This window comes from Rhinolophus ferrumequinum, chromosome 6, assembly GCF_004115265.2.
Source record: "Rhinolophus ferrumequinum isolate MPI-CBG mRhiFer1 chromosome 6, mRhiFer1_v1.p, whole genome shotgun sequence".
In the NCBI taxonomy this organism is placed as follows: domain Eukaryota; kingdom Metazoa; phylum Chordata; class Mammalia; order Chiroptera; family Rhinolophidae; genus Rhinolophus; species Rhinolophus ferrumequinum.
Genome location: NC_046289.1, coordinates 74,095,366 through 74,112,768, shown reverse-complemented (window position 1 = coordinate 74,112,768; position 17,403 = coordinate 74,095,366). Strand labels below are relative to the sequence as shown.

The window sequence follows — 17,403 nt, the reverse complement described above, 5'->3', positions numbered from 1 at the left end:
GGTGTGTAGTGGGTTGAATGATAGGCATCAAAACAATATGTCCACATACTAATCCCTGGAATCTGTGAACGTGACTTTATTTAGAGAAAAAAAAGGTCTTTGCACATGTAATTAAATTATGAATCTCTAGGTGAGATCATCTTGGATTATCTGGGTGGGCCCTAAATCCAGTGACAAGTTTCAAGAGACACACAGTGAGAGCAGATGATGGTCATATGAAGACAGAGGCAGAAACTGGAGCAATGCAGCTACGGATCTAGAAATGCCAAACGCCACCAGAAGCTGGATGAGGCAAGGAACGGATTCTGCCATAGAGCTTCCAGAGGGAACCGACCCTACAAACACCTGATTTCAGACTTCTGGACTCCAGACTTTTAATCCTTTTAAATCTGTTGGGATTTGTTTTATGGCCCAGGAATAGTATGATCTATCACGATGAATATTCCGTGTGTGCTTGGGAAAAAGTGTCTCTCCTGCTCTTGTTGAGTGCAGTATTCTATATCAGTTTGGTCACGTTGGTCAGCTCTTCCATATCCTCATTCATTTTGTTTACTTGCTCGATCAATTGCTGAGAGAGAAGTGTTGAAATCATAAACTTTAAGTGCAGATTATTCTATTTCTCCTTTTAATTCCTTCAGTTTTACTTTATCTAGTTTGAAGCTTTGTTTTTAGATGCATGCACAGTTAGGATAGTTACATCTTCTTAATAATTTGATCCCTTTTTCATTCTGGAATGTTTCTCTTTATCCCTGGCATCTTCTTTGTTCTGAAGTCAACTTCTTGATACTAAAATATCTCTTGCAGTTTTCTTTTGATTAATGTTTGCATGATGTCTCTTTTTCCCATCTTTTTGCCTTGAAACTATTTATCTCTTTGTATTAAAGTGAGTTTCTTGTAGAAACATATTAATTGGGCCATGTTTTGTATCTGATCTGACAGTCTCTGCTTTTTAATTTGGGGTTCTCTCTGCCACCCATCTTTTTCATTAGCACTTGGTGGAGACCCATGAAAAAGAGCTTGTAAGTTCATATTTCCCTGGGTATGGCTTTCCATTGTTCTAAGCCAGTGGTCCTCAGTCAGGGCCAATTTGCTCCCCAAGGGACATTTGATAATGTCCGGAGACATTTTTGGGTATCACAACTGGGTGCTACTGGCATCTAGTAGGGAGAAGCCAGGAATGCTGCTAAATATTCTACAATGCGTGGAACAGCCTTTCACAACAAATAGTTATCTTGTCCCAAATCTTAATAGACCAAAGATCTGTTCCAAACTTCATGCTATCTCATATTTGGCCTTAAAAATATTCATTAAAATTTTAGCTGCTCCTTCCTACCCACTTTTATAGCAGCCACCTCTTTCTCCCCTGCTTTGACAAAAGTGAAACAGTTTGTGTGTCCCAGCTTTCTTCCAAAGGCCTTAAAGTCTTCAGAATTCAGTTCACATGGTTGCTTCAGCTCTCTGATGGAGTCAAGAAAACTTACGATTGGTAGATTTTCTATATTTGCCCTCACTACGTCTAAGTGGGAGTGATATTCCCTTGTGGTCTTACATATCCTAAGTGGAAGCTAAACCTCCATCTCGTTTTTGAGTAATCAATTGTAAACCAGGATTAGGACAATTATAGGCCAAGCTCAATGATGAATATAGATGCAATAATTACAAAGTTGTTGTAGTAGTATATGAGTATATACAAAATAAATAACGGTTGTGTAGAGTTTATCCCAAGGATACAAGGATAGTCACCAACAGAAAATGTGTCACTATAATCCAGTGATAAAATAGATCAAAGGAATAATCTATATAATCATCTCAATAGAAGCAACATTTTCTTCTAAGGAATTTGAAGTCTTAAAAACTCTTAGCAAACTAGAACTAGGAGGAAATTTTAATTCAATATAGAGTCCTATCCAACACCTATGATAAATAGCATTTAAGATGAATCTTAATTATATTCCCATTGAAGTCAGGAGTAAGACAAAGAACTAGTCAACTATTCAGCCTTATACCGGAGCTTCCAATCAATGTAATAAGATCAGAGAAGCCGGTAAGATGTAAGAACTCATAAGGAGAGAAAAACTCAACATTTGCCGATATTTTATATCGTAGTTTATGCCAGGATACTAGAACTCACAATTCAGCAGTTTGCTTCCTACTACAAGATCAACATGTGAAAATTGAATGTTGCCATACAACATAGTAACCAGTTAAAAATGTTAGAGGAAATAAAATGGAGAGGATGAGATGAGTATAAATGACCTTTTTGAGGAGCTGTCCTGTAGAGGGTAGAAAGAACATGAGATAGTAGTTGAAGGGGGCATGTATTAAGAGAGGTTTTTAAGGTGCGAGATAAACAGAGTGTACACTGAGAGAGGTGATCCAGCAGAGAACAATATCTTTGAGGAGATGAGAAGGAATGGGACCCAGAGCAAAAGTGGAAGCGTCGGCTTTGCCTGGGAGCACTAACAGGTTCACGCTTGAAACAGAAGGAAAGGCTGAGAGCTGGGAACATATACAGGGGTTGGTAATATTTTTCAGATTGCTTCTATATTCTCAGGACAAGCAGAAGGAAGGTCATCAGTGAAACGTGAGAAAGTTGGAGCTGTTGGGAACTTGAGGAAAGGGGAGAAGTTATGAAATAATGATGTATAAGAATATGAGCGAGTGGATTAACTAGGGACGTGAAGTGGGATTGTAGGATCACTAACCTGCTGAGTTAGTAGCCATGAATTTAAAGAAAGACCCTTTACCATTGTTGGTCCATAAGAGACTATCACTCTCAAGTGTACCGTTATTCCTGACTTCAACTTTTTCTCTCACATCAATCATTTGCTGATGTGCTATTGGGAAGTGAATAGAGAGTTACAGTTATTCAGTGTCGACGTTTTTCCAGAAAAGTCCAAGAGAGGAGCAAGGGAATAATTATACATACAGAGAAGTGGCTGTAAGATAAAGTGTGGATTCTGAGCCAGATAAGGTAGGCAGTGAGAACCTGGAAGGCTAAGGGATATAAAAATTGGAAGGTCAATAGATAGCAGGTTCCATTAGGGCTGAAGAATGATTGAAGTCAGGCTATTGGAGGGAGTGTGCTGAAAGAGAAGCAGCGAAAGAGTGGGGTGCCAGCCATCAAGATAATGGAGGAAATGTTATTATTTGTAATGCAAGGTCTCAGGCATGTCGCTGGGAGTGGGTGGGTTGGAGGAGGGGGAAGGAGCATCAGTGGGAGTGAGGGGATCAGGAACTAAGAAGACCACCCTTGTGGATATTGAAATCCCTAATAATTAAGACAGGGCTAATACTGAGAATAGAGGTAAAGAACCAGGTGCTACAATCTTCAGAAATAAGGAGTGATGACCTAGAGGTCAGATGACTACCAATAGTGGAAGTAAAGCAAGTGGTCTACCAAAACGGATTAGTTTTTGGAAGATGCAAATAACCCCTAAAAGTCAGTAAGAAACAGACAGACCATCCAATAGACACCAGGCAGAGCGTGAACAGGCAATTTACAGAAGAGGAACCCTGAATGGCCATCAAGCATGTAAAGAGAACCAACCTCACGGGCAATCAAGAAAATGCAGAATAAAACCAGATGCTTTTCACATGTATCAGAATGTCAAAAGCGGAAATGTCTGAGAGCACAAGCATTAGGAATGCTGTTAAAGGAACACGAGCTCTCATGCGAGTATAAATTGGTACAAGAATTTTGGAAAAGCAATGTGGCGATATATAGTATAGATCAAGATGGGTGTGTTCTTTGATCCAACCCCCCCTTCCACTACAAACTCTAGGGAAAAGCTCACACATATGTGGTGCAAAGAGATGTGCACGAGGGTATTTATGGCAGCATTATATGTAATAGATTAACAAACAACCTAAAGGTCTATCAACAGGAAACAGACAAGTAAATTGTATATATTCATCCAATGCTCTGCTCTATGTGGTGAAAGTGAATGGACTAGAGATGCAGGGGTTGTGGTTCAACTTGAAAAACATAAAGTTGATGAAAATGAGTAAGTTGCAGAATGATAGGTGCAGTGTAGTATTACCTTTTCTTCGTAAAGCTGAAAACCAAGCAAAACAATGTATTTTACTTATGAATGCATATATAGTAAAAATGTACAAACATGAATCAAAAGGATGCAGACAACTTTAGGACAATGGCCACCTTTGGGGAGGGTGGAGAGAAAGGAACAGGATCCTGGAGAAGCACAAAAGGGGGCTTCTTTTTGATTTTTGATGTTTTCATTTTTTAAAACAAGTTGAAGCAAGCAGGAAAAATGTTAATCTTTGCAAAATATGGTGTTGGCTATATTACGCTATTCTTTCTTGTTTATTTGAAATATTTCACAATTGAAAAAGTCCATGGCATATATAAGATGACAGCACTTTCAGGGATCAGATAGACATATTTTTAAACTTCATGCAATTCCATTCCTCATGACCAGTCTGTCAATTTGTAAACATTTCCGGAACACCCCAAAACTGCATAACAATGCTCTCGGTGTCAGGACACCTGTAGAGATTAAGCAGAATTTCCAAACAGATATGACAAATATGAACATGCCACTCAAAGAAACATAATTCATCGTGACAAATCTTCACCAAAGTGCCACAGATGGTACAGGTGGCTTGACCTACAATGGGTGGAACTTAACAAAAACCTGCTGAAATATTTCCCTATGGCCCATAGCTCTACAGTACTTCAACCAGTGACTGCTTTTTCCCAGGCTCTCTCTAAGGAGGTACATGCCTGTCCCTTTTCTGTGTGATATATAAGCTGATGGATTCCTAAGTGTCAGGCAATGTGCATACACACAACCCATGTAGTGTGCCCTCCCTTCTCACTCTTACTGCTGTCATCACCCCCTCTGTCTGCATTGTTCCTGGGAATGTGAAGAGCCAAGATTGTTTGTTACCAGGACGTTGGGCACCTTTGGAGGCAGGATGCTGCTTTATGAGAGATAATTCAGGGACACTACAGGTGACTCTAAGGATGTCACATTTATCTTTGATGCCTTCATGATTCAAAAAAGGGCTTGGGAGTGTGGTGGGCAGGGAACAGGGTGGATTGAGGGGTGTGTCCCGAAAGACAAGAGGAAACAGGATGAAGCTCTTATATAGCAGAATACTCAGGGGATCAACTTCACAACTGCTGCAGCCCTAGGCTTCTGTTCAAGGATCAGAGAAAAGCACTGAGTCCGTTGGTCCCAGGTAGGTGTCTATTTCCTTGAGGGGTCCTCCTGGGAACAGAGAGCACTAGAGACTGGAGGGGACAGAATCCTCTAGGAGACACATACTTCTCCTCAGCACAATCTCTACTCTTCAAGTCTTCACATTGGTTCTGGGGATGCCTAGTGTTCCGTGACCTACGCTGCTCACAGTATGCACACGGAGAGTTAAAATCGGGACTCCAGTCTTTATCGGGGGAAGTGCTAATTAACCTTCTTCTTACTTTTGTGCCCAGAAGTATCAGGTGAAATCCCCTTTCCCTGCCGTGATAGCAAGTATTCACCACTCACCACAGGAAACATTGGGCCAACGGGTCCATCCTGAGAGACCCAGGCCAGGAGGGCTACTGCAGGGCTAGGCACGGGAGGGAGGAGAGGGCGCCATCTGAGATCTCCTATGAATCCCACTGCTGCAGAAATGTGTCCAGAAGTTTCCACAGTGAAACTGGAGATACTATTTTGGAAAATTTAGGAACAGCCCAATTTTCATACAAGTTAACTAACATCTCTCAATGTGCAGCTAATTTAAAGGTGTGAAAATTTTTAGAACAGATTTTACTATTCACAACTTGAATAATCATTGCCAAATTCTACCTTAAAATTTAAGAAACAGTCTCTCAAAATCCGCTAAGGTATGTAGGATTAATTTAAAAACTTAACTTTTGATTGAGGAATAATTTTAGAGTTACTGAAAGGTTGCAACGATAGTACACAGGGTTCCTGTATCCCCTTCACACAGTTTCCGCTAATGTTAACGTCTTGTATAAAACGATGGCACATGCATCAAATCTAAGAAATTAACACTGGCACCATGTGACAACTAACCTACCTACTTTATTCATATCTCACCAATTTTTGTCCTCACTAACGTCCTTTCACTGTTCAGGATGCAATCCGGGATACCACACTGTATTTAATCCTCATGTCTCCTTAGTCTCCTCCTACCCATCATAGTTTCCGTCTTGTTTTCATGACCGTAACAGTTTCGAAGAGTATTGGTCTTGATGTTGTGGAATGAACCTTAATTTGGAATTGTCTGATGTTTTCCTCATATTTAGACCGAGATGATGAGTTTGGGAGAAGAAGAGCACAGAAGTGAGATGCCTTCTTATCATATCAGGGGGTACATGATAACGCCATGGCTTATGTGGGGATGTTAACATTCATCATGGTTAGGAAGTGTCTGCTGGGTTTCTCCACTGTGAATTCTCGTTGTTCCCTTTCTAAGCTCTTGATTCTTTGGAATCAAGACTCTGAGTCCAGCCCACACTCAAGGTGGGGCAGAAGGGATTCACCTCCTCCGCTTGAGAGGAAAAATATCTATACACGAGTCTGTTTCGGACTATGTCTTTGACAACTAAGATTTCAATCAGCTCTATGACAGGCATAGTCCAAGAGTGGGAATGTGAAACGTCATATCACATGACTGTGTGTGGGTGAAGGCCAGCTGCTCCTTGTAGCATCATTCTCCCTGGGAGGGAGAGACACAACATATTCTGGACCAAAAATGGGAGCACATATTTTGTTTTATGGTCAGTCTCTGAAGATCAGGGATGGAGTATGAAACCATACATATAGTTGTTTTTTTAACCTCCTCTTGCCATGAAACCGACTTTCTGATATCATTACCACACTGCAGAAGCACAGTCTATTTCACTTGCATCACCAGAGGCTCCTTGAATGTGAATCTGAGGCTCAGGATATCCTTTCTATTCTCTATTTCCTGGGATTCTTTCTGTTGGTCTGAAATCCTTAGCACACGTTTTCTGTTGAAAGGAAGGTTGAGGAAGATTAACAGGTAATAATGTAAACTGTTAAGAAATATTATTGAGGTTTCTTCTTGTATTCGTTTGCTAAAGCTGCCATAACAAAATACCACAGACCGGGTGGCTTAAACAACAGAAGTTTATTTTTTACCACTCTGGAACTCCAAGCTCAAGGTGTTGGCAGGTGTGGATTCTCTGAAGTTCTCTCTCCTTTGCTTGCTGATGTCCACCTTCCCACTGTGTCCTCACATGGCCTTTTCTTTGTGTGCACACATCACTGGCATCTGTCTACTTTGTGTCCCAATGTTCTCTTTATGAGAATGACAGTCAGATTGGATTAAGGCCTATTCCAACAGGCTTATTTGAACGTATTCATGTCCTTAAAGGTCCTATCTCCAATGAAAATCACTCTCTGAGGTGGTAGAGGTTAGGGCCTCAACATATGAATCCGTGCACAGGCGGACACAATTCAGTCCATAACACTCCTTGAGATCAACAAGATTGAACTTGTTAGAATACCAAAGATTCAGGTGGTAAATATGGTTGTTTCAAGCTTTTATGTTGAGTGCAGATGTGAACTTGTCTATTTTCAGAGCCCTATGATTTCTTCCCTGGGAAGCATTACGTTAGCATGTCCAGGGGCTCAATAGGGGTAGAAAGACTGGGGTAGACCACTCAGAAAGTGGAATAAGAATTAAGAGAAAAAAAGAACACGAGAGCCCCAGTGATCAGGTATATTAGTCATTAGGGCCTAGAATGAAGTTTATGCCTCCCTGAGTGTGATCATCATGGATTTATGCAAAGTTTATCAACTTCTTAAAAGCTCCACGAGCTTCTTTTTGTCCATAAGAGAAAGTCCAAAATCGAATGGCCTTACGACACCGTCCCACCTTACCAAGGTCCTCTGCTCTCTCTCTCTCTGCTGGTCACCTCCATGTTCCACAGGATCAGTTCTCACCCAGTGATTGACAGGAGTAGGAGGTATGCCCTTATGAGGGTAACCAACTCTTCTGGTTTGCCTAGGACTGAGCACTTTCCTGGGATGTCGGTCTTGCAGTGCTAAAACTTGCAGTCCTGGGAAACAGGGATTCTTGGTCACTCTGAGTCCAGGGTCCTTGCCATTTGACAGGGATAACTCTGAATCTCAAACTATTGCTCACAGTTCCTCAGCAGGATTGACTTCAGTTTTCTGTAGAGATAACCCACTTGATAATTTACCTTGTATAAGTTATCTTCCCTTCTGTCCCATCCTTCCCGTACCCCTAATGTTGCTTCCCAGGACCATCTCCAAAGAAACTACTTGCTTTTTGAGTGTGCTTCTGAAGTAGCCAACCTAAGACAGTTACTGTTCCTTGATCTTCCAATAAGAAGATGAGGGGCCTTGAGATAAAAGACATGGGTTGAGAGAAAGTTGTTGCATATAAGAGGTGCTGCTGATACAGTTACAATGACACAGCTGCCGTGGGATCGTTGCACAGGTGGGCCTGGACAGTATGGCCTGGGGGGCAGAAGGGGTGAGGATAGAGGCCCTATGAAAGTTTTGGAACAAGCAGGTAGTGGCTGGACTTTTATCTACTGTTGGATGAGTCATTTGTGCTTAGGGGAAGCAACTTGCGTGTCAGAAATGCTGACAAGTTTAGTATCTCTGATGAAGGAGCAATGGCTGTTGCTTCAAGTGGGGAGCTTCAGAGGAGGGCACAGGAGGTTGCAGCAGATCAGGGAGGTGACAAGAGCTTGGGGCCAGGGTGATTGCAACAGGCTGGGGAAAGTTGAGAAGAAAGTTCAATGCTGTTCCTCTGTGGGAGAATAGATGTGTGGAGGGAAACTCAAAGGTGACCCTCAGAATAATACAGTGATATTTCTTGTCTGGGATGTGGAGGTGAGTCAGGCAAGTATCACTCGGGCATCTAGCAGGGCCCAGCAATGTGGCATCCACGTCTGCTGTGGTGATGTGGTTCACGGTGACGGGGAAGCCCATAGGGACTAGGTCATGCAAAGGATATGAGTAGCTCTATACTGTATACATTTGAAGGCTAGCGAGCATCCATCAGAGACTTCAGTGGAACCCTCCCATAAAGGATGCATGGAGACCCAGTCCTAACATGTTTCAAGATGTGATTGTCTTCCCAGGTTCTTCCCCAGCTTTGGGTCCAGGAGGAAAGAGATCAGACATGACTGCCACTCTCAGGGCTGTGTCGTGGGCATTTAGAGGTCTTCATTACTCGTCGGTCCCTCTCTCAGCAAGAATGAGCAGCCAAAGAGCACATGGAAGCTGTGCCCTTGCTGAGAAAGTGGCTGTGATCACTGGGTCCACAAAAGGGTGAGTGAATGGGAGACCCTGCTGCCTTGTGACCAGGATATGTTAGTGTCCCCATCCCAGAGCAGGGGAGGCCATTCTCACACATCCCTGCCTGACACCCCCACCTCATTACACAGCTCTGGCATTTACAAAGAACTCCAACTCCTAGCATCTCTCTCTAACAACCTGGTGTTTAAGTTCCAAGAATGATGTTGGAAAACCAGGTGCTTCTGAATTGGTCGGGTAGTGTTTGATCTAGTCTCTGCACTAACTGGCTGGGTAACCCCAAGCTATTTACCTTTATCACAAATTATTATTAAAATACAGCTAACATACAATAGTATATTAGTTTCAGGTATATCCCATAGTTATTCAACGTTAAGCTATTTGACTTGTTACCGTCATCAGGACAGCTCTCTTTCCCCATCCGTCATAGGCACTAGGCCATCACTCTTTTAGGGTTCTGGTCCAATAGGGAGGAGAAGCCAGACACCTATTTGTGTCTCAGACTCAGGGCTCTCGTTGACTGCAGAGTGCCAATGGCACAAGGACATGTCTCGAGACCAGCTCAGAGAGCTTTTATTGATGAACCTCTCCTGATCATATCTCTGCCTATGTCCCTTTAATTCCACTCACCCTCTAACTGCCACAATGGGTAAGGAGTGGTTACCGCAGGCTGGAGGAGAGGTGAATTCTGGGGTCCATTGCTTCAGGGGCTCTGTCTTCCTTTTGACGTTTCATGATCTCTAACATCACCGATTTACACCCCTGTATTGTAGAACTGGTTAATCACTCCAGACTTCTGAGAGCCCCATGATGTTTGTTTGAAAACTTTGTGTGTATTCCCATATCCAGCCTTCATAGCAAATGAATACATTAAAAATTCCAAGTTGCCCAGATAGTTTATACAAGAGAGGGGAACTACGCCTTCTGTCCTTTATCACAGGGGCTCAACCTGCCCCAGTCAAGAGTGCCTCAGACCTCCTTATGCAGGGGGGCTGCACACGTTCTTTGGTATAACAGTTTTAAAGGGCCGAGCAGAAGAAAGCTGTTAGGCTTAGGGAAAGTGCAATGTACACCAGAGGCCTTTGGCTAGAACAACGGGAGAAAACGTTGGGCAGTGAACGAGTCTCCACAATTTAGGCTGTGTGCCCAGCGAGTTTACAAATGTTCTGACGGAACATTACTTTTTAAAAAATCCCTTTATCTAAATTGATATGAAAGTCTTCTTGTCTATAAAATATTATTCTTCTACCTGCAGTTGTGAGGATTCAATGGGGTAGTCTTGTGAAGGCCTGATGTATAGTAAGCGTTCAAGAGTTCCTCTTCCCCACTCCAAGGTTTTGGAGGCGGCTCTTGGGCCACACTCTGGAACTCACTTTGTGTCGCATGATCAAGGTCCTAGGAGGCGGTTGGGGATGGCAGAGCCATCACAGCCATGTCTGCCCACAGGATCGGCCTCGCCATCGCCAGGCGTCTGGCCCAGGACGGGGCCCACGTGGTGGTCAGCAGCCGGAAGCAGCAGAATGTGGACCAGGCTGTGGCAGCACTGCAGGGGGAGGGGCTGAGTGTGACAGGCACTGTGTGCCACGTGGAGAAAGCTGAGGACCGGGAGCAGCTGGTGGCCACGGTGAGGGGCCAAAGGGTGGAAGGACACAGGCAGGAGAACACACAGAACCTTTTCCTCACTGCTCAGCCCTCCAGGAGCAGGGACCGGGATGGGGGTCCAGAAGCCCTAGAACACATCCTGAGATCATGACTGCTCACCGTATCCCTGAGCAGACACTGGCTCTCTGGAAAGTGGCCAGTTGATGAGAGGACCCTCACCCCTACACCCCCTCACCACACATCCTGAGAGAACTACAGTTGAGGAGGGGTCTAAAGGAATTTCCCCATCCAGAGTCCCCAGAGGGATTCCTGGAGAAGACCTTCCTCCTGTGAGGCCCTCAGCACAGAGAGCCTGCCCATGGCCTATCCAGGGCACTTACCTTCACTAAGAGTTTGGTTCTCACAGGAGCCTTGCGACTGACCATTCCTGGTGGAGACACTGATCAGCAAGCTCTGCATCAGTGGCCCGTGCACCTGAGCTCTCTCCTCAGACCGTGTCCACGCTCACCTGGCCCTTCACGTCTCCCCTCCCCCAGGCCCTGGAGCACAGTGGAGGTGTGGACTTCCTGGTGTGCAATGCTGCTGTCAACCCCCTGGTGGGGAGCATCATGGGGACCAGTGAGCAGGTGTGGGACAAGGTGAGGGGCTGCTGGGAGCTGGTGGGGGGCTGATGTGCTGGCTCTGCACGGGCTCCAGCAGGGCATGCCCCCGCCGAGCCTCTCCTCTCTTCTCCCCATGTTATTGTAAACACGCGCACTGTGCCCTGATGCTCCTTTCTGGTTTGTGTGTTTTTAAGGCTAGTTCCTCACTCTTTCTGCGTTCTTTTCTCTTCCATTCCTTTCGCATTTATTCAGCAAATACTTATTGAAGGCTTGCTTTGTGCCAGGCACTGCTCCAGGCTGTGGGAACAGAACTGTGGGAGTAAGTCTCTGCTCTTGGCAGGACTCAAGAATCGTAAGGTCTCTGCTCTCTGTCAACAATTTATGTTCTTACCTCCATTTACGGGGTCATATGTTGGTGGTGGTGCTCGATTGTGGCGATCCGTACCTGCCGCTAAGACCCTCTGCCTTTCGCAGATGTGGGTTTCTCACTGTCCTCCGATGAACCTGCTGCCCCCATCAGGCCTGCACCCACACATCAGCTCTCTGTGGGCTCGGAGGTTCCAACTCGTTATGAGTCCACTTAACCATCCTTCCAGCTGGTGTTCAAAGGTCCAGGGAGACTTTGTAAAATGCTTTGAGGTCCATCTCGGGCTTCATTACTCTCCTATGCCTCCTCTTCTGTTCACTCCTGTGTTTTGTTCCCTTGTCCTACTGATGGGCAAGATGGATGGATGGAGTCACGTACTTCCTGTCATTGTTAGCACTTCCTTCTGCCCCAAGCATTGGGCTAGAGCATTTCCTTCTGCCCTCCCTAGTTCTCCTCGCTCTGCTCAGTGTCATCAGGGCTGCCGTTCTTGCTATGTACCCAGGCTGGCTGCCCTTCCAGCCCACCTGAGGGATGACCTGAAATCTGAGCTCGCTGCAGCTGCTGCCAGTAGACTCCAGATTCTCTACTTCCTTAACGCCTTTGAAGGATCATTAGCGATTAGGTAGCTGGGATTTCATTGCCGACAGTCTCTTAACCCTCCTGATTCATTTTCCCTGTTAGTGTCTCAATTCATAGGATCCTGACTCTTTTTTGTCGGCGCTGTTTGAAATCTTCCCTCCTGAAGCTGGGCACACTTGCCAACAGCCAGCCTTACTTTCTCTGCTGCTCACCTGTCCTCCAAGGACTTGCTATTCCATGTGCAGTTCTGCACCACTAGACAGAAATCATCCTCTAATTACATCTGCCACCACCTTGGAGGTGAAATACACGGTCAAGTCGAGTTCAGAATTTACTCGAAGCTCTGCTTTCACCTGAACCCAATGTTCGGTAGGTGTCCTGTGAGGGGAATTCTTTTCTCTCATCTTATCCTTGGGCCAGCCTGAGCACCTCTTCAGGGAGACCCCATTCTCCCCAGCAGGATGGGATCTCTCATCTACCGCCCCACCATGTCTCCTCCATCCCTTCTCCATGATTCCAGCACGCACCTGACTCAGGTTCACAGTCCCTATCCAGAACTTGTTGGCACTGAGCTGGTCTACCTTCTTTGCTAACATACGGCACATCTCCTGAACAAAGGACAGACTCTCTGTTTCTCCTTGGCTCACATTTGGCTCCTGAGTCTAGGAGGGGCCTTGTCACAGCCCATCGTCTGGGGAGCCAACACTCATGGAGCTTAGGGTAGGCATGTCATGGGCTAGCGGGCTCTGTCTGAGCAAAGAGTGATCAGGAAACCCTTAGCCTAACCTCAATTTCTTCTTCTTGGGGACCTCATGATGTTTCCCCCTTTAGAATCCGAGCCACTTCTAGCATTCCCAGGGGGCATCTCAACACTGGTTCCATGTCATCAGATGGGCCTCAGCAGAACTCATTGAAGCACTTCCCTGCCCACATCTAAGGGGATGAGTGGTGTGGGATGAGGACTGGGGAAAACAGTGGACAGTTACAGACATGTAACTTTAGCGACTCATTCTTTAGAGACGCAGAACATAGCTGACCTCACTAAGGACAGCACCCCTCACATCCCTGGTGTGACTTTAGTCCTGGCTGGCACTCGGTCCAATCCCTGGGCTCAGCGTCTGCATCTTTTATTGCCATTTCCTCCATACTTCTCCTCTGTCCCACACACCGGGCAGAGTCGCCGGACAGAGGGTCAGGGACTTTGATGTCGGAGCCCAGTTCCCGGTTTTAGTCACAGACAGGATCAGCCTGGGCACCTAGCACCCAGAATGGCAGTTCTCTGTTGTGCCTCCCTCTTCGTGTTGGCCCCAGGAAAGCTCAGAGCCAAGTTTGCAATAACCTGGCGCGTAGGTTAGCCCTGACAGCATGTGTTCTTGTGAACGCAGAATAGAATAATACTCAGTCCTTACCACGTGCTGTGAACCGTGGGCACCAATCTCACTCTAGCTTTTTCTGCACTTATTGTCCCTTGTCTCCATGCTTCACGCATAATGCCTTCTGATTTGCTTTATGCTCTTGCATTCTGAGTATGCCTTATATTCTATGGGGACAAAGCGAGAGCATCAACAATAAAAACAGAGAGACAAAGAAAACTCTTCCGGAAATCTCCCTTGCTCTCAGCACCTAGTACTTTCCCTCCTTATGGTTCTTCAATATTTTACCAGTGTCTTCTGCTTATATAATTATTTCTATTGGCACGGCCAGTTTTTTCTAAACACCTCAACAAATCATTCCTTCACCCTAGTCCCGAACAGTTCACATATTCGGGGCTCTGCTCCCAGGCCTGTCCCTTAACCGAGCTGACTATTAAACCATGAGAAGTCAGAAACACCTCTTGCCCAGGTCAGAAGGGGGATTAGTCTGTCCGATCTGCACACATCTGGTTTTGCTGCACAAATTGTAAGGACTTCAGGTGTCTTATGAAAACAAAGCTGGGCTGACGGTGTCTGTCTCCGCCCTCCACCTGCTCTGATTTCAGATCCTGAGCGTCAACGTGAAGTCCCCAGCCCTGCTGCTGAGCCAGCTGCTGCCCCACATGGAGAAGAGAGGGTAGGCTACAGGGCAGGGTTGGGACTGGTGGGAGTGGGGAGACTGAGGAACAAGAATTGACTCTGGAGAGCTTGGGGCACACCCAGGAGTGGGCGTGGACAGCACAGTTCTTTCTGAAATCTCCACGTCCCTCCTCCCTCTGCCCTGCCTCACCCCGTGTGCAGCTATAGTTTCTCATTCTAGTGGCTGCGGGATGAGAGTGAGGTTCCAGGGGCCCAGGCACGTTCTCCTTGGCCTTGAAATCACCAGGCTTAGGAGGAGGTTGTGCTTTAGCTCCTTGACCTTGTGGTCTGTTCATCCACACCCTCACCTACTTTGGTTTTGTCAGAGCTGGACAATCCCTTTTCACCAACTTACAACCTATGACAGGGTTTGCCCCATTTCTGCCCACAGGGAGAAGCCACCCCAGGCCCTCCTCATTCGTTGCTTCTTAGTCTCTAGGGACTCTGCCTCTGTTCCAGATCCTGCATATCTGACCACCCTTTACACATGTTCCCAGCGGTCTCATGACAGGAACTTGGGCCACCACCTCCCTTGGGACCCATCTGCTCCTCTGACCCTTCACACAGGCATACCCTGTAGGAAGTAGCTGAGGACTGTCTGGAGAGAAGAGAAAGTTGCTATCATTTCTTGTCTCCTCCTGCCCCATCTGCTCTCAGAGGTGGCCCGTTGATAAGCATTCCCCTTCGGCCATGTTGCCTCTTCACCAAGCCCACTGTGCTCCTTTCCCCACACCTGGCTTGGGTATTGTTCCCCCCTGGAGAAGCAGAAGAATACAGTGGTTCTGAGCATGGACATTGGGTCAGAGAGATAGGGTTGGGATCCCAGCTCTGCCACTCATTGGCTGGGTTACTAAACCGCTCTGAGTCTCGGTGTCTTTAGCTGTGAAATGGGAATAAGAGTAGGACCGTGTGAGGATCGCATGCTTCACGACTGCATTATAGCCCTTCAATCAATGCTGACTTATGAGCTTTCTCTCTCCTTTTGTGTTTGTCTGTCTCCTCTCAGGAGGGGTGCTGTCATCCTGGTCTCTTCCATTTCAGCTTATATACCACATGTGGTGAGTGCTTGCTCCATGTGTCCTGGTTGGGAAAGGGCGTGGTGGTTCCCCAAGCCTGGGGCAGACCCCCCTCTTAGTCCTGCTGCCCTGGGCAGAACTGGTGCCCATGTGGCTGCTGGGTCGCTCACACCGGCTTCTGTTCTCAGACCAGGCTGAGGAGTGTGTCTGAGCTCTGGCTGGGCCAGGTGTGATCCTCTGTAGGTGAGAAATCCAACTGACAGTTCCTTTCACCCCCATCACCTCCTAATCACTCTTAATCCCGTGCCAGGCGCTGGGTGCCTACAATGTCAGTAAGACAGCCCTGCTGGGCCTCACCCGGACTCTGGCGTTGGAGCTGGCCCCCAGGGGCATCCGGGTGAACTGCCTGGTTCCAGGAATAATCGAGACTGACTTCAGCAAAGTGGTGAGCACTGGGTCATGTCCCCTGTTCCCTAAGCTGGCGCATGGAGACACTGCCCGAAGACTAAGGGGGAAAGGGGACACATCCTTATAGCTGAGGTCCTCACCATCCTCTGAACTCAGCCGTGGCCCAGTCCATCAACACTGAGAAGGGCAAAGCTGTCATGCGTGTTTTGTCACTACCTTGGGGACCCTCCCTTTTCCTTGTTTAACAGCACTGACTCTTTCACCTCTTCCTTTTGCTCAGTTATATAAGAATGAACCTCTCTGGAACAAACTCAGGGAAAACCATCAGCTGCACAGGCAAGTGAGGTTTGGTCGCTGGTGATCTGGGTACAATTGGGGAGGGTAGACTGAGTCTGACCCAAGAGCAGACCCCTTCCTGTGTATCGGCCATTCCTTTTTCTGAATTCTGGGTTCCACACAGGCCCAGAGGGTACAAGTAGTGCTGCTGTATCCACCCTGTCCCTCCCTGGAGCCCAGTCCCACCGGAGAGGCCTGATAGCCCCAGCGCACAGAACCCGAATGTGAGATTGCTGATGCTATGTTCTGTGTTCCTTCCATCCAGGATAGGGCAGCCTGAGGACTGCGCAGGCCTCGTGTCCTTCCTGTGCTCTCCAGATGCCAGCTACATCACCGGCGAGAATATCGTGGTGGCTGGATTCTCTTCTCGGCTCTGACGGGGCTCGGGGGCTACAGAGCTGTGGGTCTGGGCCTTGGAGCCTGAGGGTGGGTGCACTAGGGGATCATCGCGGTCTGGGGACAGAATCCAAAGCTCTTCCAGTCTAGCAATGTGGAGGTTCGCTCATGCCAGGCTTGAGGAAGAACCTCCAATAGTCTCATCCTTGGGACCCTCTGCGTCTCCTCCATGTTGAACTATTAAATGTACAATCTTAATTTCTAGCCACAAATCCTGTTCTTCCATTTCTGTCTGTTCTGTTTCCTCTTATATGATAAACTCCTGTTCCCTGACCCTCCATTTTGTCCTAATATATCAATCCCCTCCTCTTTATTTCCTCCTATAAATAGTCTAGATTGCACAATATAGCACTGAAATCACTGTTTTATAAGTGCCTTTAGCTTTTTTCCTCACTGCTTTTCTGCTGTACCCCTTTGGGAGAACACTTGTGCTTAATCAATCCAAATGTCTTTTTTTTTTTAAACTATACTTCGGTTGTTGTGGAAAACTGGAGAAATTAAGGCTTCCAGTAAAATTTTGGCTTTTAATATCACTTGGCAGTCTTTTAACAGGGTCCTACTTGGGACCATCTACCTTTCCCTAAACATGTATTTCAATGTTAACCAATTGTATTAGTGTGGTAACAAAGTACCACCGACTAAGTGGCTTAAACAACAGATACTTATTTCCTTACAGTTGTGGAGGTTAGACGTCCCAGAGCAAGGGGTCAGCAGGGTTGATTTCTCCTGAGGCCTCTTTCCTTGTCTTGA

At 46.3% G+C, this 17,403-nt stretch overlaps 1 protein-coding gene across 1 annotated transcript; it reads left to right on the top strand.

Annotated features, from left to right (window-relative positions):
• The first annotated feature begins 9,218 nt into the window (after nt 1-9,218).
• On the top strand, nt 9,219-16,634 carry LOC117023738 (dehydrogenase/reductase SDR family member 2, mitochondrial-like). Its single transcript, XM_033108854.1, has 8 exons — nt 9,219-9,311; nt 10,743-10,920; nt 11,435-11,536; nt 14,425-14,495; nt 15,507-15,555; nt 15,824-15,958; nt 16,202-16,257; nt 16,523-16,634. The coding sequence occupies exons 1-8, from the start codon at nt 9,238-9,240 to the stop codon at nt 16,632-16,634; spliced, it is 777 nt and encodes a 258-aa protein (XP_032964745.1). The 5' UTR covers nt 9,219-9,237.
• Nucleotides 16,635-17,403: the final 769 nt, after the last annotated feature.